Consider the following 27,500-nt stretch of genomic DNA (forward strand, 5'->3'; position numbering starts at 1 on the left):
AGCATTTTGACAAATCTGCTGTTTCATGTAATGCGTTATTTTCTTTTACATCCCTTGTATAAAACAATACTGAAAGAACTGAAACATGTCCCTTTTGTCTTAATATTTAGAGTCACTTTTGTACCAAACTTATATAATATGTGGCTCACCTAGGACATGCTCCAAGTCCCAGGAGAGATTATTAATAAAGCTAATTACAAATATCGTTTTGTTGAATCTCAAGTGAAGCTAAGGAAAACGTGTGACCATAGCTTGAGATCTTTCGCCTTCACATAACCTCAACCTCTCTCTTCCTCCTGCCACTTTAAACCAAAGCTGTTGAGTTAAGCTGATTGTATTGTCTTAACTAGTATTTAAAGAATCAAGTCTGATTTTCTGGTTTTGCTTTATTTTGTTTTGTTTTAATGAAGAAAGAGTTGGCATGGAAAAGACAGAGGACTCTCACTTTTGTCCATTTCATTAGAATTACGGATAATCTGGTATTCCACTGTAATATTCATGTGTCAGGGGAAGATGTTAAAGGTGAGGCTGTGCACATCTTGTAGTGGCCTCTGAATGTGACAGAGAGGCTGTACACCTCGATTTGTGGAATCAGCATTGCCTGTAGCAGGATCATTTAGGCCCAGCAGCTGGGAGGCTCAGCCAACCATTTGTCTCACTGGGCTCTCCTGGAAACAGGAACATCTGGTTTTCTGTGAGTTATACTGTAAATTCAGCCTTGCTTTATTCTCGGTTAATTTTTTACTACGTTTTCTTCTTCAAGCTCATCAGCTTCTTTGGAACCTTTTTGAATACCTCAGTCATAAATTACTGAGCTGGAGATTCTAGGATTGTGTTAATATTCTAGGATGGCAAACTGCATTGTTCAACTGATTGATTGATTAATCAAGCATTTATTAAACACCCATTATGTGTGAGATATTGTTATAGATCCTGGAGGACTTTTAAGGCACTCACAGTGTAGTGGAGGATACAAAAAAAAAAAGTTTGTGATCAAATTACTCACAGTAACGTTGAGTGTGGCAGTAAGGAAACACTGACAGCAGTGTATCTAACTCAGTCGTGCAGATGAGAGAGGATTTCTCGCAGCAATTTCTTTAGAGAAGGTACCTGGCAGGTGAATTAATGTTTACCAGGAAGAGACAAGAAACAGCTGGAACATTCCAGGCAGAGGGAACAGCATGGGTAGAAACAGGAGGCATCATGGAACACGGCTATTCGGGGATAAGGGGAAAATGCGGTGTGGCTGGAGCATATGGCGTATTATGATGAGGTGGAAGTTGAGTCTGGAGAAGTAGATGAAACCATGTATGTTATTTCGGGATTTGGAAAACTATAGAATCTTTTAACTGAAGGCAGTGGGATATCAACTCAATTTCAGACACTCTTTAGCTTACTGTTCCAAACAAGAAAAAGTTATTGATAAAATAAGACAAAAGAATAACTATAAATGATGCATAAATACAATCAACCTTTATGTGTAAATAAGGCAATCTGGAGGAAAATATTATGAAACACATATATTCAATACGCATATTCGAGATAAAAGATACTTGTCAGAGTATGTTCTTTCCTCCCCAAGTTCTTTGGCAATGCTCTCTTTTCTATAACGGGCATTCTCCCCCTCAACGCAGTCACTGATTCAAACAAAACATCTGCAACCATCACTGGCTGGATTCCCACCACTAGGTGCATTTCTAATGTGCTTTTCATTTATCTTTTTATTGTGTATTCTAGGGGGCTGCATATAGTAAGGGATAGCGTATGAAAGACGGGGCTAAATGTTCCCTTATGTATTGTGTGTAGCAGGGAGAAGGATGCCTGTTTAAAGAGCTAGAAAATGATCTTGACTTATTTAAGAATATACAATCTGTAATTTTTAATCCCAGAAATAGACTTGCAGGACAATAAAAAGGGCTTTGCATTTTTATTTTTCTAAACAATAACCTTTTAAAAAAAAAAATTGAGATAGTGCTAGATTTGGTAGAATCAATGGATAATGATAATGATTCCCAACTTGAACTTTCTTTTTCGTTAACAACATGCTAGGCAATCAATTGGGAAATGTTTGTACCATCCAGCATTGATCTACTCTCCCAGGCCTTGTAAGCCAGGCTGCCATATCCTGAACGCTACCAAATCTGATCATAAAGGTAAGTCTAAACTACTTGTGGGAGAGATTGTTCTTGGGTAATGAGCATGCTTCTGTTCCCCTTCTCCCCATTTAAGCTTCACATATTTTTGTGGCCCTTACTGTGAAAACCTGGATCCTAGCCCATGGCGTTGAGTGCTATGCCTGCCTCTGGTGTCCTTCAGGTTTCACTCCCTTACAGGCTCCATATCTGGCTCTTTTGTTATCCAGCATTTAAAAAATTCTGCTTTCACCTTTTGCTTTGGTCTCCCGAATGCCTTAATTAGCTCCTCCTCTTATGAGCTTCTCCAGTTTTACCAACTGCTCACCCTAGGGTGGCATCCAAATGGACACAAAACTCAAAATTATGCCTCAAGAATAGTCATCAACGAGCAAGTGGACTCCATGAGAGTGAGCGTGGGCTCAATGTATAATATTTTTATTTGTCAGCTGGCTGACAAAAGAGAGAGCTCGCAAAACAGGCCCGGGAGAGGTAAAGATATTTAGCAATTTGGGGGACTTACTAAGAATTCTAAAGAATTTTAGTAGAAGTAGAAGTTACACTCACAAATGTGCCGGATCAAGTTCCAGCATGACAGATATGGACATGCATGTTCACTTGTGACAAAAACAGAGAGAGTCAAACTATACAAACACCATGGTGATTCCCCAGCTACGTGTGGGAAAATATATATGCTCTATAGTGGAACCATGCAAATTGTCAATGAATTAGTAAAGGTACATCTTTCATTAGAAAAAGAGCATAATATTCACATACATAAAGTAGCAACAATATACATCGTGGTTCTCATTAGCAATGGCTCTTAATATATTTCCCACCAGGCAGACTACTCTGCCAACTTCTGAACTCCACAACCAAAAATTTGTGTGAAAAGCATCAAAAACGTTCAGAAGAAAGCCTCCAAGATTATATAAGTTTTGGAAAAGAAGACCTTTGAGGAAAGGTCAAAGATTGGGGATTATTCTGGATGAGGAATGATTTTGAGATTATCTGTGAGTATTTTAAGTTTCTTATTCAGGGAACAGTTGATAAGCATTTTTTATCTACCACTACTAAAGGCTAAAAGTGAAACACAAAGGATTTAGGCTTGAAAGAAGAAATGCGGGGTGAAGAGGGCTGTCAACCACTGGAAGGGTTATTTAGTCTCCTCCTAAAGCCTGGGTAGAATCTCAGTAACTAGGGATGTGTGTGATGGTGCTGGGGGTGGTGGGGTGGAAGAGCAGGGGAGTTCTTATCTAAATGCCAGGGATACACTAGCTGTTTCTCTTATTAGGAAGTCTATGAAATATAACTGAAAGAGTTAAAAAAATTATTTTAACCATTTAGCTTTATACCCTGACTTTGGAGCAGGACAGCAAGTAATCTGCAACACCGATACATTACCATCTGTCATTGTATTTCATGTGGTTCACTGTGTGTGAAAAAACTACATGGATAAATGAAATCAAAATTTCAGAATTATCAGTTCTATCTAGCTGTAGCCCCAGTAGTCTTTTTGAAGGACAAGTGGAAGAAATGGTTTTGAGAGAAGTAAGCACAGTAAAGAATAGTACTTGAAATTATTTAGAACTGAAAGAAATGTTGGTAATTCTTGTTAGAATTCTGTTTTGGCACTAAGTAAAAAGGCAACCTTGAAACGACAATGTATTTGTCCATTTCATGCTGCTGATAAAGACATACCTAAGACTGGAAAGAAAAAGAGGTTGAATTGGACTTACTGTTCCGAATGGCTGGGAGGCCTCAGAATCACGGTGGGAGGTGAAAGGCACTTCTTACATGGTGGTGGAAAGAGAAAATGAGGAAGATGCAAAAGCAGAAACCCCTAATGAAACCATCAGATCTGGTGAGACTTATTCACTACCACGGAACAGTATGGGGGAAACCACCGCCATGACTCAAATTATCCCCTGCTGGGTCCTTCCCACAACATGTGGCAACTATGGGAGTAGAATTCAAGGTAGGATTTGGGTGGGGACATGGAGTAAAACCCTATCATTCCACCCCTGGCCCCTCCAATTCTCATGTCTTCACATTTCAAAATCAATCATGCCTTCCCAACAGTCCCCCAAAGGCTGAACTCATTTTGGTGTTAACCCAAAAGTCCACAGTCCAAAGTCTCATCTGAGACAAGGCAAGGCCCTTCTGCCTATGAGCCTGTAAAATCAGGCAAGCTACTTACTTCCTAGATACGATGTGGGTACAGGTATTGGGTAAATACAGCCATTCCAAATGGGAGAAATTGGGCAAAACAAAGGGGTTACAGGGCCCATGCGAGTCTGAAATTCAGTGGGGCACTCAGATTTTAAAGCTCCAAAATGATTTCCTTTGACTCTATGTCGCACATCTAGGTCATGCTGATGCAAAGGGTAGGTTCCCATAGTCTTGCAGAACTCCACCCTTACGACCTTGCAGGTACAGCCCCTCTCCTGGCTGCTTTCATGAGCCAACATTGAGTATCTGTGGCTTTTCCAGGTGCATGGTGCAAGCTCTAGATGGATCAACCATTCTGGGGTCTGGAGGATGGTGGCCCTCTTCTCACAGCTCCACTAGGAGGTGCCCCCCATGGACTCTGTGTGGGGGTTCCAATCCACATTTCCCTTCTGCACTGCCCTAGCAGAGATTCTCCATGAGGGCCCTGCCTCTGCAGCACACTTTTGCCTGGGCATTCAAGCATTTCCATACATATTCTGAAATCTAGGTGGAGGTTCCCAAACCTCAATTCTTGACTTCTGTGTACCTGCAGACTCAACACCATGTGGAAGCTGCCAAGATTTGGGGCTTGCACTCTCTGAAACCATGAGCTGTACCTTGGTCCCTTTTACCATAGCTGGAGTGGATTGGACACAGGGCACCAAGACCCTAGGCTGCACACAGCATGGGGATCCTGGGCCCAACCCGGGAAACGTTTTTCCTCCTAAGCTTCCAGGTCTGTGATGGGAGGAGATGCCATGAAGACCTATGACATGCCTTGGAAACATTTTCACCATTGTCGTGGGGGTTAACATTCAGCTCCTTTTTATGCAAATTTTTGCACCCAGCCTGAATTTCTCCTCAAAAAATGGGTTGTTGTTTTCTGCTGCATTGTCAGGCTGCAAATTTTCCAAACTTTCATGCTCTTTTTCCCTTTAAAAATTGAATGCTTTTAACAGCACCCAAGCCACCTCTTGCATCCTTTGCTGCTTAGAAATTTCTTCCGCCGGGTATCCTAAATCATCTCTCTCAAGTTAAAAGTTCCACAAATCTCTAGAGTAGGGGCAAAATGCCACCATTCTCTTTACTAAAGCACAGCAAGAGTCACCTTTGTTCCAGTCCTCAAGTTCCTCATCTCCATCTGAAACCACCTCAGCCTGGATCTTATTGTTCATATCACTATCACCATTTTTGTCAAGCCATTCAACAAGTCTCTAGGAGGTTGTAAACTTTCCCACATTTTCCCATCTTCTGAGCCCTCCAAACTGTTCCAGCCTCTACCTGTTACCCAGTTCAAAAGTTGCTTGCACATTCTCAGGTATCTTGTCAGCGACTACCCACTCTACTGGTACCAATTCACTATATTAGTCCATTTTCACACTGCTGATAAACACATACCCGAGACTGAGAAGAAAAATGAGTATAATTGGACTTACAGTTCCATATGGCTGGGGAGGCTTCAGAATCATGGCCAGAGGTGAGAGGCACTTCTTACATTTATGTGGCAAGAGAAAATGAGGACGATAAAAAAGCAGAAACCCCTGATAAAACTGTCATATCTCATAAGATTTATTCAATACCATGAGGAGTATGGGGGAACCACCCCCATGATTCAAATTATCTTTCATCGAGTCTCTCCCATAACGTGTGGGAATTACGGGCGTACAATTCAAGATGAGCTTTGGGTGGGGACGCAGAGCCAACCGTATCAGACAACTTAACTGAAATTAATATGGTGGTTAGGGGAACGTGTGATCTATCACTCTGAATTTCTTAATTTCTAAACCTTTGTTTCCTAGCAACTTCAGATTAAATTTAACATTTTAACTAAGATTTTTATGCTTGAGAAGGTAAGATATACCCTATGATATTAAGAGGTTGTCTAAGTAATATAATTTAAAGAGTAAGGGGGTATTACCTTTACCACCCAGGTACACAAATACTTAATTTCCATGGCATCCTAATCATAAATTTTCTTTTAAATTATAAAGACTTATAATTCCATGTTCTATCTTAAGACAATTTGAATGCAGTACGTCTAAAACTCATCTTCTTCCTCAACAAACTACCACCCGCTCCTGCACTGATTGCCTCCTAAGTGTTGTGGAAGTGTACCTTATCTCTAATTCTACTACTCTAGTCATTCAAGTACTCACATTTGTCAACCGTATCAGCTGCTCCCCACCAATAGTGTCTGCTGACTCTACCCCTGCTTTCATGAGGCCACCAGATTAAACTTCCTAAAATGTAAACCTGATCATCCCTTCCCCTGTGTTGTAACTTTTCACAGGCTCGTCATCTTCGGTGTCAGTGTCCACATCTGATTGTTTTTCAATTATATGGAGCTCAGGTCATGACAACATATCTACTTAATCAAAACACACACATGCCTATATCTTTAAAGCTCCATAGATTTGGCGACCATTATTTTATAAAATAAACAAGGCCCTTCATCTCTGGATTTTAATCTGCAACTCCTCTACATACTAGTTTAAGTTCCTTTAACATGCTGAAACCTCTCATACTAGGAAGTCTTTGTGTTTGGAATAACTTCCCTTCCTTTCTCTAACCCACTGGAAGCACCATTGCTTACTGCTCAAGACTCAGCTGCTTTCCTCAGAACATACAGCTGATACTCTTAAAGTTGAGCACTCCTTCCTCCCTGCTCCCAGAGTATCCATTCCAACTTCAACAGCATCACTTTGTAATGGAGCTGCTTTGCCCTTGCTTTACCCGCAGGCTGTGAGCTACCTGAACTTAGAGCCTTGATATCTCTTTCCTCTTTTCTCCCTACGCTTTTCTCTCCATGCTCCTGGATTTGCACAGGATTGGTATGATTTATTTTATTTTTTTAGAGCCAGGGGCTTGTTCTGTTACCCAGGCTGGAGTGCAGAGCTATGATCATGGTTCACCGAAGCCTTGACCTCTGGGGCTCAAGTGATCCTTCCACCTCAGGCTCCGGTTCCAGAGTAGCTGTGATTGTAGGTGCACACTATGACCAGCTGGTGATTGGTGTATAAAAGGTACTAAATTTGTGTTCTTAGAAGCATAAGTAGGAAGAAAAGAGGATGGGAGGAAATACTCTTGAGATGAAGCTTTGGAAGTTTGAGAATTATTAAATTATCTTTTCTATACACAGAGGACACAGAGGAAGCTATAGAACTTGGCATCTGGACAGAGCGACATTTAAGATTGGGTTGGAAGGTTGATATAAAATAAAAAATTGTATTTGAGTCTGGGCATGGTGGCTCATACCTGTAATCCCAGCACTTTGGGAGGCTGAGACGGGCAGATCACTTGAGGCCAGAAGTTCGAGTCCAGACTGGGGAAAATGGTGAAACCCCATCTCTACTAAAGATAAAAAAAATTAGCTGAGTATGCTGGTGCGCACCTATAATCCCATGAAAATCGTTTGAACCCAGGAGGCGGAGGTTGCAGCAAGCTGAGACTGAGCCACTGCACTCTAGCCACGGAGCAAGAGGCTCTCTCAAAAACATAAATAAAAATAAAGAAATTTTATTTGAGGGGCACAAGGTTAAAGCCTGATTTTCGATTCACAACCAAATAAAACCAAATAAATAGATTTCATAAATTCGTTACATATATTTTGATACATACGTATTTAATAGGGAAAAGAATGAAGTGGGAGACTGTTTATTTCTTCATGTAGTATTTTAAGAACTAGACCTATCATCCAAAGTCACAATACTTTCATTAAAAAGTCTATTTGTATACCAAGACAAGAAGAAAAAGTAAATATCAAATTAAATAACTTCTTTTCAGTAAATATTATTGAGTAAAATATATGTAAATATTATCTTTGTTTTTCTTTTTTTTCCTGCAAACAGAGGAAAAACTTCACAGATCAGAAATGATCTTCAGATAGGATTTGGAAATAGGCAGAAAGACTTTCAAAACTTCTTTTGTATCCAAGGCAAGGATCTGACATTATCTCCTCAAGGTGAAATAACCTTGAACGGCCTGACATTTGCACAATGGCTTTCTTTTTGATCTGTCTGTAGTTCTAACTAATTACTTGAACATACCTTTGCTATTTCTCTGCATCCTTCTTCCTCTATTGTTTTATGACAGTCTAATAAGAACTAAGCCTTCCCCACCAACCATACATAAAATTAGATAAATTGTGACATTCTAATAGAAACACTAACTTCATGTTGAAAAGTAAGGGTAGAGTTTGGGGACTGTGCAAGATCAGAGAGAAGATAAGGCACCTACACTAGAAACTATTCTCGGGTCTCTTTTTTCTTGAGGATTATGGTTTCACCTGTGATAGGAGGGAGCCAGACTGGAAGGAGAAGTGACGAAGTTATACTGTAGGCTCTTATAATGGACTCTGCAAAATTTCCCTTCTTAAAATCAGGCTAAGTATGACTATCACAACACGACATGTCAATAAAATTCCTAAATTTCTACAAGCCAAGTATGTCAGTCAGGGGTTGCTTTTGACTACATGTAACAGAAACTTAACCAGAGTAACAAAAGTAAGTCAACCGCAGTGACAAGATGCCGAGACAGCCTGGACAGTCCAAGCTGAAGTCTGTTTCAGCCTGTGCTGCCGCACTGTCCCCAGAATCATCAGTGGACCCTTTTAGTTTGTGATTTCATTCTCTTGGTCATCTGTGCTCTAGATGGTTGGTCTAATTCTAGTTCCCATTTGTGCTTTTTAGGCAAGAGGAAGGGAAACAATAGCAAAGAAAGAGTCATTCCTACATCTGGAAAGACTTAGAAATCCTCCATTGCTTGATTTTTATCAATCAAAATGGTGTATGACCATTCCTGGATATAAGAAAAAAAAGCTACGAAATAGAAACCCTTTGATTAGGCATAACACTGGTCCATATGCTGTTAGTAAGAGTAAAAGAAAGAAAATATATTGAGTGGACGATTAGTAAGTTCTGCCACGCCCACCAAAAGCGTGTATTCATGCCATGCCTTTCCTTAGAAGCCTATATAATTTTTGAAACAGGAATACAACTGCACTTTCACTTGAAATACAGCAGTCCTCATATCCAGGGAGTCATTGAAGGGCGTACATTTCTTATTCCCTCTTTTGTAAGCCTGTTTGCTACATTAATTATAATAATTTAGGGTAAAATTCTCAAACCTCAGTCGTATTTGACCCTTCTCCATTTTGTTCCTTTCACGGTCAGTCAACTACCATTTTTGGTGAAATTTCCTCTTCTCAATTGCTCTTTCCCATTTGTTTCATTCTCTGATGGCTGCTATGCTGTGTAGATGCTTAACTCTTTCTTTGCTTTTTACCAAGCCACCTTGATCAAACGATCAACATCCTCTCTTGTCTCTCCCCGAGTCCACCCCGTATATTCCAGCTGGAGTCAATCTTCTTGAACTTTGGCATTAATTATGCTATATATCTGTTCAATATCTTTGGTGGCTTTCTCTCCAACACTCATCTACTAGATAAATGAGTCACTGTGAAACTAATTGCTAGTACGCTTAGATTAGGGGAGGTCTCTGTACAAACACCCACATTCTCTCCATCCTCTAATGGTTTTCAAGACTAAAGGTAAATGTCGATTGTGAAGTCTTTCCTCATGTGCCCAGAAAGAATAAATCACTTCCTCCTTGGTGCTCCCCAGCACTTTGTAGATATCGCTACTTCCTCGGTTATTAACTTACCTTCTGTGTTAACAGTTGTTTGCCTGTCTTCCTCAGGTCCAGGGACTCTTCATTATATTCTGCACAGGACATGACTGTGAATCTGACATGCAGAAGGTGCCCAATAGCTGTCTATATCACTCACTACATGAATATGGTGATTATTAAGTTCATCTTGCTAAATATCAGAAGCAGTGGCTTCCCTGGTATAAATGCTAGCCACATACATGGAACTCAAAACAATTTTTTTCTGAGACCAAAAGAAGGCAATTAAGAAAATGCCTTGCCATCCAATTTCTCTGACTATGGCCTGAATCCCCAATTTACTATCCTCTTTGAATCTCAGTATTTCACTTAGAAGAGATTTACTCTTTTGCTTGTTGAGTGCTCATCTGTAATTCTTATTCTTTGCCCCACATCTACCTAATGGAACGTAAACCATGCCTGATGCTCATCCACGCAGATTAGCACATAAAAGACTCTGAGAGAATTTGAAATTAATAAAAATAACAGTAGTACTAATAACTTGTACACTATGTATCAGACATTATGTTAAATGCTTGCCTTAGATTGTTTCATTGAATCTGCAATAAAACCCTATAAAGTAGTATTACCTCCATTTTACAGATGAGAAAACTGTTCCTAATGAAGCTAAGTATATTTTCAAGATCATTTTCTGCCTGATGGCAAAGCTGATATTGCTAACCAAGATATTTATAGTTTCAAACAGTTTCAATGGGAAAAATTTAAGGTGAATTGAGATGTGAATATTGTGTTTTGAGTTAAACAATAATTGAGTTAACCTGAAAAACAATAACTAAAATATGATCTTGTCAAAAAGCCTTAATTAAGACTGGGGATAAACTCTTAAGTCATGATCTCAGCCCTTGACTAATTATTCTGTTTCTTTATTGACATCTCAGTGTCCAACTAGTGTGCAACACTGATACTCTTCCTAAGTGCAGGTGATTTCTTTCACTGCTGCTTTATACACATTTGTTTGGTCGCTGCAGTTTTCAGGTTGAGTGTTCCTTTCTGGAACAGTTCACGGCACCTTGCTGTGATGCACTCTGTATTTTTCTCATGCCTTTTATTTTTGCATTTCTGGTTTTCTAAGGTATTGTCTTTTAAAACAAACTTTTAAAATTGACGCCTTAAGTAAGAACTAAACACACACACACACACACACACACATACACAAATACTTGAAACAATCTACTAGTCAATCTGCCTGTACTGCATCAGGGTCTATAAAAGCTATGGGTCCACAATTGTACTCAAAAGGGGAAGAGTTAATGTAATGTATACAAAAGAATTGTCATACAGAAGAGAAAAAACTAAATATGGTATACGTGGCTTGTTTCTTCTATTGAAAGTGTATTTACTTAGATAGCATCAATTTGTATTCATCTCTATTTCCTAAGTAGATAAGATTAAATGTAAATGTAGAGAATTAAGTCAAACCAAGCCAAGAACACAAAGTGCTAATCAATACAATTGGGACTGCATGATAATCAGTTCAGAAGTGGGTCCAATAATTTCTATGAGAAAAAGAATTAGCCAAATATGCTAATAGGAAATTTGACTACATAGGTTCAAGTCCTTATTTCTGAGGGGACAAATGTCTCAAAATGTTTCTACAGCTCATAATGAGATACTAAAATCTCATACATATGATTCCAATCAATTTGGGAAAAAGCATTGAGTTATAAAAGATTATAACCTATGTGAAAGACTTGGAATTATAAAAGTTCCATTGACGTGATAGGGAGGATGACTATTAAGTTATTGGTTAACTAGATGTGAACTGGCTGAGAAGCTAGCATCATTTTAGACAGTGTAGCTAGTTCTTACGCCCCAACAAGGTTCATATAGTCAATAACACAGACGCTGTAAGTTTATTAAACACAATGTTTTCTAAAATTTTAAAGGAATTACCATTAATGTCACCTTAGAAAGATATAAAACAAAGTACAGAAATTTTAAATTAAATTAATATTTTTGGTTACAGCTTTAAGTATATTTAAAAAAATGTTTGACTCATTGTGAGAATTTTTGTCTGTTTTTAAAGTACTTGAAACTTTTACATGGGATTTTATTGAAATGTTTAGAGGAATTTGACTAAGATTCTAATCAATGTTTAAGTGGTTGAATCTGATTCATTAAATTTACAAGTTTTGCTTTATTAGCTGCTTAAATGGTGTTCAAATGTTGAGATGGATTGTATTTATTAGAGCTGTATGTTTAATAAATTGGGCATTAAACAAAGAATAAGTAGCAGCAAACATATTTTATGCACCAAAGTTTCTCAGGCAAATAAAATTTAAAGAGGACTGGTGTGAAGCTACACACAGGGTGGGTGCCTGCAGTTTTGACGTACATAGTTTTTCTAGGGCCTTTTTGTTCATCTCATCCTCTGGAAATGTTAAAATATCAAAGACAAATAACATACTCATTCTGGAAGTAAGTTTTAAAATGCTGAAGACAAATAATATCGTATTATCTCGATTCTAAGACTGTAGCCTCACATTACTATGGCATATTTATCCCGATGCTGAAAATTGCGGCTTTTTACTTCAATGTATCCTCAAGTCGATGCTGACCACCTCTTGTTTTCATTACTGCTATAGGAAGAATCCTCTATTCTTGGTACCCTGGATGTACAGGTTCAAATAAATGCCTTCACTGTATGGTTAAAAGAAAGAGCTCCCAAACAGATCGCATCTAGGAAAATATAATCACTCTCATTCCCAATTTTCATCTTTAAAGATGATATTAACTCTGATGTGTTTGGCATTTTTGCTCAAGCATACATAAGTCCTTCTAGTCCTTGGCTATTCCCAGGAGCTAGAAAAAATAATAGTGACAATAATAACGACAACCATATAAAAGGTGATATGGTAGAGTGAAAAACACTAGATCCAGAAAACTGGTGTTTAAGGCTCAGGCCCACTACTCTCTGGCTGTATGACCGTGAGCAAGTGAAGTAACCTATTTGTGCTTTCATTTTAATAGTACCGATGTCACAGGGGTGTTGTAGAAATTACATGGGTGTGTGAAACTACCTGATACATGGCAATTGTTTGGTAAATATTATTACTGAAAGTTATTGAAGATGGGTCATATGAAAATGTTATATGTTTCAAGTGAACTGTTTTACTTTAGGTGATTAAAAGTCTTCTCCAGAGGCAGGATGAAAAAGATTTTGGTAATGTATTATTTGAACGTCTCTCGTTCCCATTTTAATTTGTACTGTGTCCACTAAATTTAGAATAGTTAATGCCAGCCACTTTGCCCGTAAAGCCAAAATATTCTGTAATCATCCCTGTGATAGCAATTTTGAGTATTCGGCTTTTAAGTCCAGAATATCAATTGTGTAAAAAGTGCAGATAATTCCAATTCACTTTTGATTGTAATGATCTGAACCAAACACAAAACCTAATTGATCCAAGATGATTTGGTCTTTATAATTTTGTGCATTACGTGATCTGCACGCCCAAAACAGGAGTATCTTTGAATTTAACATATTTTCCTTTTCAGAAAACAGAATTCTTTTGATTAAAAACATTTTTAAAAAGTTCAGTGTGTGTAATTGTTAACACCTGCTATGTGTTACCAACAGATGTTTCTTACTTTCCTAAGGGAACTGTTATAATTATTCTATAAGCTTATTGGAATGGCATTTACCAAGATAGTTGTGAAAGTTAGTTGGTGACTTTTTATGTAATGTTTGGTATTTTTTTAAAATCCCTTCCCCTACTTCTGTCAATCCCCAGAAACCTACCTTAACCCAGCCTGCCAAAAGCAAAAATGTTATTTTGGGATGCCAAAAATGCAAAACTGGCAATGATCACGCATATTTAGTCTTCATGAAAAGTTACTGAAATGAAATCGTGTGTATACTAAAGCACTGTAAAATTTACTCAAGTGTTTTAGCAGCTATTGTTTGTAGTGTTCAACATGGAAGTCTTAAATCTTGATTATAAAAGTAAAAAGATATCTTTTTGAATGATAATATCCTTCTAACAGCATGGCCTCAGAGGAAGCTCTAGTCTTCATCTATGGTACTAATCACACAATTACCTACAGTCATGTGTTAAATTTGACACTGGTTTCAGCCAAATAATGGACCAATTGCAAACAATGAATAAAAAGAGGCAGCTTCATTTATAACCGCTATTTCAACAGAGCTCTATTGTAATCATAGCAATCTGAGGGTGACTCATTAATTAATTGATGTTCTTTTTTATTATGTGCTACTGAGTTAATGAGTAATTTGTGTGAGATAATTCTCTGAACACATTGATTACTTGAGATATTTCCTGGGGCTTTCATATCAATGACATACTGGATAGGTAGAAGATGGTATTCGCTTTTGTGTGCTTATTATTAGCAGGTTGGAGATGAGTAAAAACCAGTGCAAAGACACGTTAAAGTTATTTGATATAGGCCAACCCTAAGTCTGCCCAACGGGAGGCTGAATGCTCAGCCTGTCACATAGTAGGTGCTCAATAAATGTCAATTGAACTAATGACTATATTAAACCTCTGCTTTCTGTTATCTTAAATTACATTAAAACCACATTTAAAAAATATCCATAATGATGTTTTTAAGAAAAAGTAACAACGATCAAAAAGGCTTTTGCTAAAATTGTATTTTGTGCTAATGGCCTATTACAATAAACATGCAAATTGTTTTTGCAACTTATTCAAGTGAACATGAAACATGTTTGGCCTGCATAATTTCTATGAAATTGTTTCAGGGATGATCAGAGTAGTTTGCCTAAAGTGGTAGTTAAAAGGAAAACACTTCTGTATGGCATGTTTTACTACAGATATAATTTTCAGTGCCCTGTTTCAGTTAAGGTGCAACATCTCTTCTGTAAACATGTAGAATCAGGTTTCCTGTTTTAATTCATTATACAGAATAGAAAATTTGAAATTTAATCTGACAATAGCAACAAAGTTGCTTTCTGAAAGATCACTTAAAATTTGTATAAATGTGCAAAATTATACCCAGCAATTGCTACCTTCATTTTTGAGAGTTTTATTTTCCCCATAAAAATAAATAGAGGTAAATGACCTAGCTCAGAGATCTTAAACACAATATTCAGAGAAACATTTGAGGTACTTTGTCTATGCTCGTTATGACTTAGATTTAGAAAGTCAACATCCTTACACACCTTTTTTTTCTTTTCATGAACTTAACATACGCTTTCTAGAGATCATCTTAGATTTTGCCAATTAAGCGCAATCAAATAGTGTAACACCCCTTTTATTAAAAACATAAATTCAAATGTAAAAAAGTGAATGAAAGAATCCAGCAGATATTTATTAAGCAAGATGAAAGTGAGATGACAAACACAGGTCAGCTTTTAAACTCAGCACTCTATTGGAGTGGAGGTGCACGGTCCTTCATCATAGGCAGCCTATGGGAGATGCATCTTGGGAAGGGAGCTGTCGCTGCTCAGAAATCAGAGCTCCATTGGAGGTGTCCTACTGGAGGCGTCAGACAACAAGCTAATTGACGTCAGGGCTACACAACACAAAGGGGAAAGTTGACAACAATTCAGGGGCTTTGAGTAGTCAAGATAATTAGCTTAGTACTTCAGGTCAATAAATGCTACAATTTATGGGTAATTAGCTGTAAAATGGCCTACAGCTGAAAAATTATTCCTGTCTTGTTTCATAATTTCATAGAGATTAAAGATAATCTAAACAGATTAAGGTCTTAATCTTTAATCCAGGTGAGTAATTTCATTGGTAGTAAAAAGGACAAGAAATAATTCTCAACATAGTAAATAAAAGAAAAAGCAGCAAAAACCTTGTTTGGTCTTCCAGTGGCAAGGATAGCCGAACAGCTTCAAGAAGCTGAGAGACGTTTGTTCTCAATTTACGAGTATTTTGACATACAGATAAACAAAAGCAAAACCAGTTAAACCTTAAAGATCATCCGAATAAGATACTGACAATTAAAATTTTACATCCACACGAATTTCAAGCAATTGTTAATGGGGACCAGCAGGGCTACATTAAGAAAACCACTTTTCATTTTCTCTCCCTCACATTTTTAATTTGTCTTGCTTTGTTTATTTTGGTGATGCAAGTCCATTCCCTTCATGAAACAAGTGTAAAGCTCTCAGGCTAAAATAATAGTTATTTTTGGGGCCCAAATAGCTATTTTTGAATTTCTTTCTTTAGTATATCTCAAACTTGGGGGACATGGGACTCGAAGACTCCTAACCATGAAGCATCTGTAAAAATACATATTGTTCACTTTTCACAGAACCATTTTCTTAAAAATAAGAGGCAATATTCAGATTCACATGCATGTTCATAATAAAGCTTTGTCTTAAAACAAATGCACACCAGCATTATTTTCAGCTTAATATTTTGGCCCCAAACCAAGAATCTAGGTATAACATTTAATTTTCATCTATAATGCATATATTGGCAGGACAAAATATATATGCAAATAACACTGGAAAATATTGTTTCCTATACAAGTGATCAAGAAAAAAACAAAGAGAAAACCCATAGCACTAAGTTTGCTGTAGTGAAAATACGGTTCATGGTGCCTGTGCAGAATTAGATTTGTTGAGAAGTAGTTCTATTACAGAGAGCAAAAGCAAAGAAGCAAGTTCATGGGCAACCCAGAAGAGGGGATCATATTCTAATTTCCGTAATTGTAATGTAAATAATCATTCTCCATAATTTCTGTTTCTAGAGCTTTCTTTTTTGTATGTTATCATGTAAGGTAGTACTACTTCACCTTAAAAAATGGAATGACATATGTCAGCCTAAGAGTGACACATTCTGAGTTGGTAATTACTTAAAACAACAAGAGAGTAAAACACATCAAACTTAAAGTGTTTACTTTTTGAACATTAAAATTGATGTCAGGTAAATACAGAAAAATATATAATCACTAGTTCTCAGCTTTTTATCAATCCCTTTGTTTCTCTTCTAGAAGATTCTATGAGCATTATGTTGCTCTGATCAAAAGTAACCTCACTACTCAAATACCATCATAGCTTCAATGTGCATTATTGTGATTCAGTAGATTCACACTCAAATCTTTTCAGTGCCATGAATTTATTAAGCCATAAAGTTATTAAACTCTCAGCTCCTGTGGAGAGATCTGGGCAAAATTTATACAAGAAGTTTAATTTATCACTTAAAAATTATCTCATAATTGTGGTAACAGATTTTTAAAGTAACCCTTTGGAAAAAATTTTACATGATACCCAAAGGCACTAGTTCACATAAGGGGTGTGGCTGAAAAAGCAAAACAAAGCCATCGTGTAGGTAAAGAGCACAAAAAGAAAAAGGATATTAAAAGGAAACCTGTTAAGCTTTAAAGTTATTCTACAAATGGCACTTTTCACGTTGGTATAAAATGAAAGTGCTTTAAGATGAAATTTTTCTGTATTTTTTAAAGCTGATTTTTAACCCCCTGAAAATAGGGGGTTATAAGAACACCGACAGACTAACTCATAGCGGCAGTAAGGAGTGGATGTCACTAAAATGCTCTGTGTGTGTCTTTATTTTTTAGTATTTTTAATGTTGATAGACTTGCTTTATCTATCTGTGTATCATTAGTGAGATTTGCTTTTCAGTTCTTTACTAGAAAGTTACAGCTCATTTAAAATAGCTGGTAAATACAGAAAGCATAAATATACAGTAAGTTTAAACACTGATTGTACTAAATGCAACAATACAAAGAAGCAAACAGAACACAAATGGTAACACAATAAAACTGTATTACATTTGTGCTTCAAATATTACAATACGTTATATACAATAGTCCAAAATAAACATCTCATGCCAAATGACACAAAAACGAATAGCAGGCAAAAAAAATCCAGCAATATGTACATTACTTTTTTCTTCAATAATAAACATTCAACTCTGAACTGGGGCAATTTCACTACATACAGATGCAGTCCGCCTTTTATTCCATATAACCATCCTGCCTTCCTATATCTACGCTATTCAGTAGGTTCCTGTGTCAATTCTTATATACATGTGGAGCAAAAAAGATAAAAGAATGTAGTGCTTTGTATTCTTAATGGGGTGATGTTGATAGATCAGCGAACCTGGGGTGCATAACCTTCTTTCATTAAACCTTCCTCGTAGTCCGTCTGGCAAAGGATCATGTTATTCTTTAGGAAAAATTTGTCTCCAACACAAAATCTGAAAATATTTTAAACAATAAAATGTGATTAAGACCATTTCACTTGGATCTATAAATTTGAAGATTTATCTTCCTAATAATAGTTTCACATGATAATTCCCTGAATCTGAAAACCTGGCTTAGATAGTTGTCTTCATTATCAGAATTAAGCCATTTACCATTTGCTTCATTTAATGAAATACTGCACACATTTGAAATCTTGCCTTTGCATGCAAAAACTGTAAGGACATCGATAGAAACACTTTGGGCACCAAACATGACTTGCTTTTTGTTGTTTTTTTTTTTTAAAAAAAAAACCACATTGGAAAGGAAAAAATAAAAAGAACTGATCTGTATTTACACTCATTAAAATAAAAGAAAGATAATAATGTTTCACTGCAGTAATTATGGATGATTTCATCTCCGGCCATTTAGGTATTTAATAAAAAAGTAAAAGGCACTGAAATGAATCAAACAATTAGAAAATAGCCCATTTTAAAGCTTCCCATTGAAAGCTTTCTTTTACTGTGTTATGAAAATGAGATTAAATTTTAGTAATCTAGAAGTGATCATGCTGAAGTGAAAGTTGCTTTCGTGTCAGACTCTGATGCTGAGCCATATTCCTTTGTTTGTGGCAAGTTCACCAACATGAAATAGTAGATGTCATTTCTTAGAGCACTTCCAATTTAACCAAAGGGAGTAACCTAAATGAACTACTTAATATTGATGTGATAAATTAAACTAGTTTCCAATAGCTAATTACGCATTTTATTTTATAAAGCACTGTTTAATGTGCAAGACTGTAATGTTTTTAATAAGCGTTCTTTTTGTATGATTTCCCCATGGTGACACTTTGGACACAATTAAGGTCAGAAATAAATGCTTTTTCTGTTTCCGCTACATTTAACAATAAAGTAACTCTGGGGAGATCTGTATATATATTTAATTGTAACAATTTAACCTTCAAACAGTGGTGTCTGGTAGAGCTGACCCAGTAAAACTACTTGTAATTATACAAGTTGATCTTTCTGACCTTTGATAGTAGTCTCTCTTTATCAGATAGTCAATTTCAAATGATGTTCCAGCAGAAATCTTAGTGGATAGATTAAATTGTGTAGTGAAAGCCACCCTTTAATGTTTTGTGAAGTTGAAGCTTTAAATGAGAAGCAGTTGGACTGATTTACATTTGCAAAGATTGGAATGCTAGACAAACAGTGAACCTATTTTTTTTCCAACTGGGTAGCTTTGGAAATTTATCCTTACACTAGCTAAGTAGATAGAGGGGAAAATAGTGTAATAAAAAAAGTAGATTGAAAAGAATTAGCTTTCCTCTTAAAGGAAAATTGGTCTGTTTATTTGTGGAATTTACTTTTTTTCCCCAGGATTACTGCCTGCTGATGATGTTGATTGAAAGCACAGACTATGCACTGATCTTGAAATCCTAGGGTTGTTTGTGGTCAAAGCTATTGGATACAATCAACAGTCAAGTTTGGGGCTTTAAGTGTATTTTCTTTGTATTAGTTGCAAACTGTACACTTTAAATGTGCTTCAATAACAGTGTTTGTACAAACCAGCTTGATACCCTGATCACTAAGATATGTATGTTGAATAAAGGAAATATTTCTCTTGTTGAATAGACCTAAGTAGTAAAATTGATAGCTTATGTTTTAGGTGAAATTATATAAAATAGCATGTAGAATATGTTTAATTACCGTACAAAGTTATAAACATATATTACTGTTGAAATTAATTTCGACTAATATGTGAATAATAAAATATCACTCAAAACAAGTAGATTCGATAAACACTCTTGAGTTCCAGCTGATATTACTGAATCATTTCTTCTAAAAACTCATTAATCTGGAAACACTTTCTTTTAACTCCATATTGTTTAAAATTTTGCTTTACATTTTTAGTAAGCCCTAAAGTTCTATTAGCCACCAAATGAAAACATTTTCTTTGTCATGCTATCATGTTACGTCATGCCGTTCATGCCTTTAGAGGCCTTCACACTTAGAAAATTTCTATTCGTAGATTAATAAATTCAAGGTAATTATAGTGAGAAAAGCACGAAACCAAGAGCCTGGGGATCTGTCTTGAGTCCTGTCTCTATCACCTACTCATTACAAGACCTGGGGAACAGTTCAGACTATCCCTGTCTCAATTCCCCATGTGTAAAAGAAAAAGAGCCCTATAAGTAGATTAGAGAGAGGTTCAAATGAGAAGTGTGTGAATGGCAGAGAGGTATACTGCAACCAATAGGGTCCAAACCCTAGCTTACCACTTATGATAACTGAAGATAAAACTTCAGTTTGTAATATCTGTGACATCAGTCGCCTTTGTAGGCTTGTGCAAGGAGGAGAAATGAAATATCTAAAATCTTACCTTGATGTTTGGAATATAAGTAAAATAGCCATTTTATACTTACCATGTGCTAAATGCTAAGCATGTATGTACATGTTCACATTTATTCCTTACATCCAACCTAGAAAGTAAGCATTATTATGGCTTTTTACAGAAGAAAAACCTAAGACTCCATTCCAGAATTTAAAAACCCTGCCCAAGATTCCATAGTTAGAATGTATGTAGTAAAGGAAGGAAAATAATAACCCAGGTCTTTTTGGATTCAAGACTCAAGTTTTTACCTGGGGGCAGTAAAGCATGCCAGCTGTAAGAATAATGTGGAGATTAAACAGTTATACAGGGCATAACTGGTTTTTTTTTTTTTTGTATTACTATTATTTGTTTGCATAACTTTAAAAAAGTCTGCCTACCATTCAGTTAGGTGGTATGTACAGAGCAACAGAGGGAGAGGGAGAGAGAGAAAGATAACTTTTCTAAAATACCCCTATCTGACATGTTTTATTACTAATATGTTATCAACTGGATAAAGTGCATTTTATATGCATTTCAATTTATACTTAAAGGTCAAGATGAAACAGAACATAGATGAGGAATGTCACATTTGAACATATGACTCAAACAAAACAGCCTTGAAAGCAGTGGTTAAGAGGAGATTATGATTGGTATGCAATTAAGGTTGATATCCTCCTTAAAAAATGCTTCGTATATAAATATAAAGAAATTGGAGAGACAGCAACACACATAGTACATATTTAACAAAGTAATCTGCAACTGTGATTTTAACCAGCTTCTTATGAGATTCAGCATTTGGAGGAAAAACAAAAGCATTATGAAAGGAGTGACAGCCAGAGGATACTTCAAATATATTAACAGATCAGACTACAGTTGCTAAAAATAAACATAATCTTTCTTGTAATCTGACCCTAATTACCTGTAGTATGCTCAGTTCAATTAGTTTTACCCTTATTTAAAAAAAAATATGGTAAGAAATAAGAAGATGCCCAATCGGATTATTAAATCATCTAATCTTGATGTTTTGGAATTAATATTAGATTTAATTTGTAGATATTTTTGAGTGATTCTAGCAGACTTCATACAGTCTTAGAGACTTGAGAAGTATATGAAAGAAGTATAACTAGTAAATCATCCTTATAAAATACAGTGTTTAGTTTTAAGCAGGTTATCAAAAGCCTATGCTAAGAAGCCTCCACTGGTAACATCCCTTAGCCATCTTCTTTCCTGAATGTTAGTGACTGCCAATTATGATTAATTCTATTTTACAACACTTAGAGAAGAAGGGGAATCCTATCTATATTTCTAGTGTCTGTACTTCCCTATTCCACATTTTGGTTAACTATAAGTTAGAGATTTCTAGTATATTGTTTTCAGTAAGAGGTCCATGTCGTGTACTCATTTCACCACTATATACTTCTGGACAAATTTACTGTCTTTCCCACTGACAACCTGGCTGTAATTACGCATCTCACTGCTAACACCCTTATAGTATCAAATTATACTACCCACACCCCAAATCTTGCTGTACATTATTCAAAGTTTACCTTACTTTAACTCCACTATATCAATTCACATTTATATACTTAGTCAGAAAATAAAATACCTCTCTTGAAATGGGCCTGACTCCAGAGAGGGAGATGAGATTCCTCGGGTTTTCGTCTTGATTCTGCCATTTTCTTCTAACTGTGTAATCTTGGGCAAATTACTTACATATCCTATACTTTACTTTCTTCATCTGTCAAATGAAGCTAATAACAATACCTATTTATGGGTTATTTTGAGTACCAAAGGAGTGAGTGCATGTAAAACACTCAGATCACTGTTTGGCGTATGACTGATACTTTATCAGAATTCACTATTGTTATTATTTGGTAATGATAATCTTTTCACCTTTACTTAAGTTGTTCCCTAGAAATAAATATTTCTCCCCTTTTCCTGTCTACATAAATTCTAGCAATCTTTGAGTTCCCATGTCCTCCATCAACATCCTCTGACCATGTCAATTCACTTATTCTGATCTTTCCGAAAGCACTTATTTGTTGGTGTATTGTTATTTTGGTATTTCACAATTTCTCATGAATGTGTAACTGGTTTCCCAATCTAAACAGCAATTCTGAGGTAAATGACCACGGGTTACGTTTCTTTTGAACCCTTTGCAGAATCATCCTAAACTGTACTACCACTGAAGGTGTGTGGTCATTAAAAATTGGTTAAGGTAGATTTATTCCAGAAACCAATAGCTTTAAAAAAAAATGCATTTTAGAAGACTAATTTAAATTTGTATTCATTTTGACTTTTATTCTATGACTTTTCAAAGACTACATTTACAGTTTCATTTCCTCTGGGTCCTTGCTCTCTCTCCCCTCCTCCACATGCCTACCAAACCCCTTCTCTAATCTCTGAACATACTGAGCTGCTTTTCATTTCCTAAACACGTCAAATGCCTACACATCTGCGTGCCTTTGCACGTTGCTCAATTTGCCTGAAAATCCCTGGCTCCCTCATCTTCCCCAACCCCCAGCAGACACACTTCCTGTAAGTCAACCAGTTCTAGGGAGTTCTTTTTTTTTAAGACCCAGCACATCAGGCCTTTGATGCTTCCCTAACATTTCAAGGATAGCTGTCTCTTCCCTTGGTATAGATCTATTTGGCATCGATTACACTCTTCTTTGAGGCTTTGATGTTCCGTCTCTCCCATAGCTCTGGACACCTCTAAGAAATAAACTAGATTTTATCCACCTCAGCTTCCACAGAGCCTAGCACAGTGCTTTTATTCTTAAAAAAAGAAAATTGTTACATAATTTTATGTAGTTGGGAAAATTTCATCAGAACCTTTTTTTTTTTCCTTTTCTTAACAAAACTATCATTTAGTTTTACGGAGTTTTCTAAGAGGAAGGGGCTTATTCACTTTTATGAAATTAACTTGTTATATAGAATCTTCCAGTTCTGAATGAGATTCCAGATATCATAAAATAAGCTCAAAAATTCCTCCTGTGGTAACTTTTAAAATATAGAAACTTGCAGAATTTTAATACAGGCTTCACATTTGAGCTATACTCCTCTAAAAGGAGCAGAAGAAATCTATATATAAGGTACAACCAATCCTGAAAGGTTATTATTACTGCTACTTTTTAAAACATTCAGAAAAGCTTTGGATCTTAATGATACTCTGATTTAAAAGTTAAGATGAAATGACTGCTGAATAAAATTCATAAACATGTGTAATTCCACAGCTTCAGAAGTCAATAAGGTTTGCTTAAGGGGAAGAAATGCCTATGAATTACCTACTTGCCTTGCATTTCACTTGAAAAAGTGTAATATTGTGACAGTGACTTGGCTACTGGAAGTGGGATATGGGTTTCCTGGAGGGGGCTGAAGCAAACTTCAGAGTAAAAGGAGAATCTCCTATATTAAAACCTTCTGTATCTGGATAACAAAATTTGTCTGCTTTGCTTGACTGATGAAGATTAGCTGACTTCTTGCACTAAAGAAGTTTGTCTTGTAGGGGCTGAAGTGACAAGACAGTAACTAAGTGCTAATTGTGCATAACCAGCACTGAAGATATGCAGTCCCATTATGGCATGTAATAAATGAAGCGAACACAGAAATATATTAGGTACTTTAATAATGATACTAGAATAGTATTTTGCAGCAATAAGAATGTGAACAGTTTTAGAGTCAAAATTTAGGAGTGTTTGTCTTACTTGACTGAGTTCTCCTGAGGAGACAGCCTTAATTGTGAATGCAACTTTTTATTTCAATGGTGAAATAAAATTGATATATGATTTGTAAATAGCATTAATAACATACAATTACTTTGCATCATAATAGAATTTAGGCTGGGTTTAGCACTTGAATGATGTTTTAATTTTCTGTGTAGAACATGGATAAAATAGGTAAGCCTACTTAATAGAAAAAAATGGACAAAGGACATAAACTGCCTACTTCTCTAAAAGAAGGAATACCAAAGGGCCACCAGGAATCAAATAAATGCCAATTAGAAATTATAATCAAATACCATCTTTCATCCTTCAAGGTGACAAGGATTTTTTTAAAAAACATAATTCCTAGTGTTAGAGTTAACGTGAGGGAATGCGTAGCTTTGTACATTTCTGCTGGGAGAATGATTGGTATAACATTTCTGGAGATCATTTAGGCAATGTATAGCATAAGCCTTCACACCGTCACATACTTTGTTTAATTAATTGTGCTCCTGTGAATTTAGCCAGATAGAGATATGAGCATGTGTTTTTTATAGAGTCTGTTTTATATCGATAATACTGATAATATTTACAAAATAAAAACTTTTGAAGAAACAACTTATATATCTGATGATGGAAGACATACGTGAAGCTCTGTCCATAAAAGTGAACTCAGGAAAGCTTAAAATACCTTAAAAGAATTTTTAATGTCAGGTAAAAAGGCATACAATATAAATTGAGTGAAAAAGTCCAAATATCAAACATTAGGATTCTTCCTTGTGACTTTCCTTTAATTTGCTTAAATGTGAGCGTAATATTTATACAATATCGTTTGTCTTATATACATAGAAACATGTATAGCTGGCTATATATCCACATATTAAAATGCTTTCTTTTAGAATAGTGAGACACGAGACAATGTTGTGTTTTTATCATTTTCTATTTTCTAAATTTTCTACTATGAATATGTAATCTTTTACAAGTAGAAAAGCAATGACTTTATGATTGCATCATGGTAACTGCATTGTTTCTGGCTACTATTAGTTGATCAACATGACAAGTAAACAAAGATATTCTAAATTTACCACTAATACACCTCTAAAATGTATGATATATATATATATATATATATATATATATATATATATATACACACACACACACATGCACATAAAGGTGTCTGTATGGATGTGTGAATATTTGTGTTTGTGTATCCTTATCCCTACAAAAAACATGTGCAATTGCCAATTTATTTTTGTCTAAATGTTACCCTAGACTGAATGAACTTACTTTGATTCTCAGTACTTGTTGGGAAGAGTCAAGACATTGTAAGATACATCTTAAATGATTGTCTGGATACCTATTATATTGTAAGGTACATTAGGCCACAATCTTCATATCTACAGTTGATGAGAGACACTATTGTGATATATGTCTATTGGGAAAGTCAAGTTAGTGGAATACTATTTGGTAAATTATAAAAATAACTGACTTTTGAGAAGCTATTGTATTCCTGACAATATAAATTATTTCATTTAAGTTTCAAACTCTGCAAGAGAGGTGTTAGTGTTTCTATTTTATGGGTGTGGAAATCACATTCAGAGCGATTAAGTAACATACTCAAAATCACATATATTAATATCAGCTAATATATGGTGGTGCTAAAATTTGAATCCCGTTCTCATTATAAATGTCACATTCTTCCTACTATTCTACAGGGTCTCATAAGAAGATTCTCCATCAAATAGTACCTTTCACAGTAAAGTACAATAATTGAGAACCTGATGCAACTAATATTTATTGATTATATACTATGTCCAGGTGTTCTCATAGAAACTCACTAAATTCATTTTCATTAAAATATATCAAGTGTTTTAACATTTGAAATGTATTTTTAATGATATGTACATTTTAATAGTCTAAAGTTATCTCCATTTATCACATGAAACAGGTGCCAGTAGTATATAGTTTTCACAGAAATAAAAAATATATATATAACTTTCAATAAGAAAAAATGGAATTAAGTTATAATACTTTGGAGTTGAAAGAATCCTCTGAGATGGACTAATCCAGCTCTGTATATTACAAATGAAAAAACTAAGGTCCAGAGAATGAAAGTGTTTGGTTTAAGATCACACAGCTTATTAGTGGCAGAGCCCATATTTGAATTTAGGTTTCCAGAGTCCCTATTAAAGACTTTTTCAAATGCTTCTCTCCAATGATGGTAACTGTTTAATTATTAGCTATATGTGGCCTGATTCTCAAAGATATTTGAAACAATTGCAAAAGTACCTGCAGAACTGGGTTAACATTTAAGGTAAACATCTAGAGAGGCTGGGGTAGTGGCTCATGCCTATAATCCCAGCACTTTGGGAATTATATTTGAGGTAGGAGGATTGCTTGAGGCCAGGAGTTCGATACCAGCCTGGGCAACACATATTCCATCTCTATAAAAAATAATTTTTAAAAATTAGCCAGGCATGGTGGTGCACACCTGTACTCCCAGCTATTTGAGAGGCTGAGGCAGGAGGATTGCTTGAACACAGGAGTTAAGGCTGCATGAGCCATGTTAGTGCCACTGTGCTCTAGGCTGGCTGACAGAACCAGACCTTGTCTCAAAAAACAAAAACACGAGAAATCAGGAAATTGACATCTGAAAAATAAGAGAAATATAAAATACTTGCGACAAATTCCTGTATATTTGTCTCATTGTCAATGTATTTGCTCACAGAAGTAGTACAAAAAAAGTAGATACTTAAAAACTTTTTAAAAGACAGGAAAATAACAAAAGAAAGGAATGAATAAAAGAAGTCAAAGTTTACAGAAGCATTTCCATTTTCTGTTACTTGCTCTTATACGATGCTTTTCTTTCAGGTAGAAGTAAGTCTTAAGACCTTTCTTCTCCTTAGTGGTTTGTTTCTGGGATGGGATTAAAGTTTACAGAACAGAAAAATGCTGAAATTAATTGCTTTAAATGTACAAATATAATTCCCACCTATTAAATAAATAGCCAGCACAGAGAGGTTTACCATTTTTTAGAGACCAAAAAGAGATCTGCTTACCTCTGATTACAAAGCTGACATGCAAAGCAGTCCAGGTGGTAAACATTGTCCTTGGCACGCATCACCATCTCAAAGGCAGGGATGAGCTTACTACAGGCAGCACAGTTTCCCGTTACACCGAAGAGCCTAGAATAAGAAACGTTTTTTTTTTTTTTACAAACTCTTACAGAGAAATCTGAGATTGTGAAGAGAGATGATGC

At 35.9% G+C, this 27,500-nt stretch overlaps 1 protein-coding gene across 9 annotated transcripts in view; it reads right to left on the reverse strand.

The window, feature by feature from the left end:
- Positions 1 to 15,241: 15,241 nt before the first annotated feature.
- Positions 15,242 to 27,500, reverse strand: part of LMO3 (LIM domain only 3) — a 61,554-nt gene continuing 49,295 nt past the window's right edge. For all 9 annotated transcript variants that reach the window (XM_012447688.2, XM_012447687.2, XM_012447685.2 and 6 more), the window contains 2 exons: positions 27,301 to 27,426; positions 15,242 to 18,178 (listed from right to left, as the gene is read on the reverse strand). In XM_012447688.2, the coding sequence (XP_012303111.1) occupies positions 18,073 to 18,178; positions 27,301 to 27,426 (232 nt within the window). In that variant the 3' untranslated portion in view covers positions 15,242 to 18,072. The remainder of the gene's footprint in view (positions 18,179 to 27,300; positions 27,427 to 27,500) is intronic.

Source organism: Aotus nancymaae, unplaced genomic scaffold (assembly GCF_030222135.1).
Source record: "Aotus nancymaae isolate 86718 unplaced genomic scaffold, 86718_ANA_hifiasm-v0.15.2.pri h1tg000016l, whole genome shotgun sequence".
Taxonomy (NCBI): Eukaryota; Metazoa; Chordata; class Mammalia; order Primates; family Aotidae; genus Aotus; species Aotus nancymaae.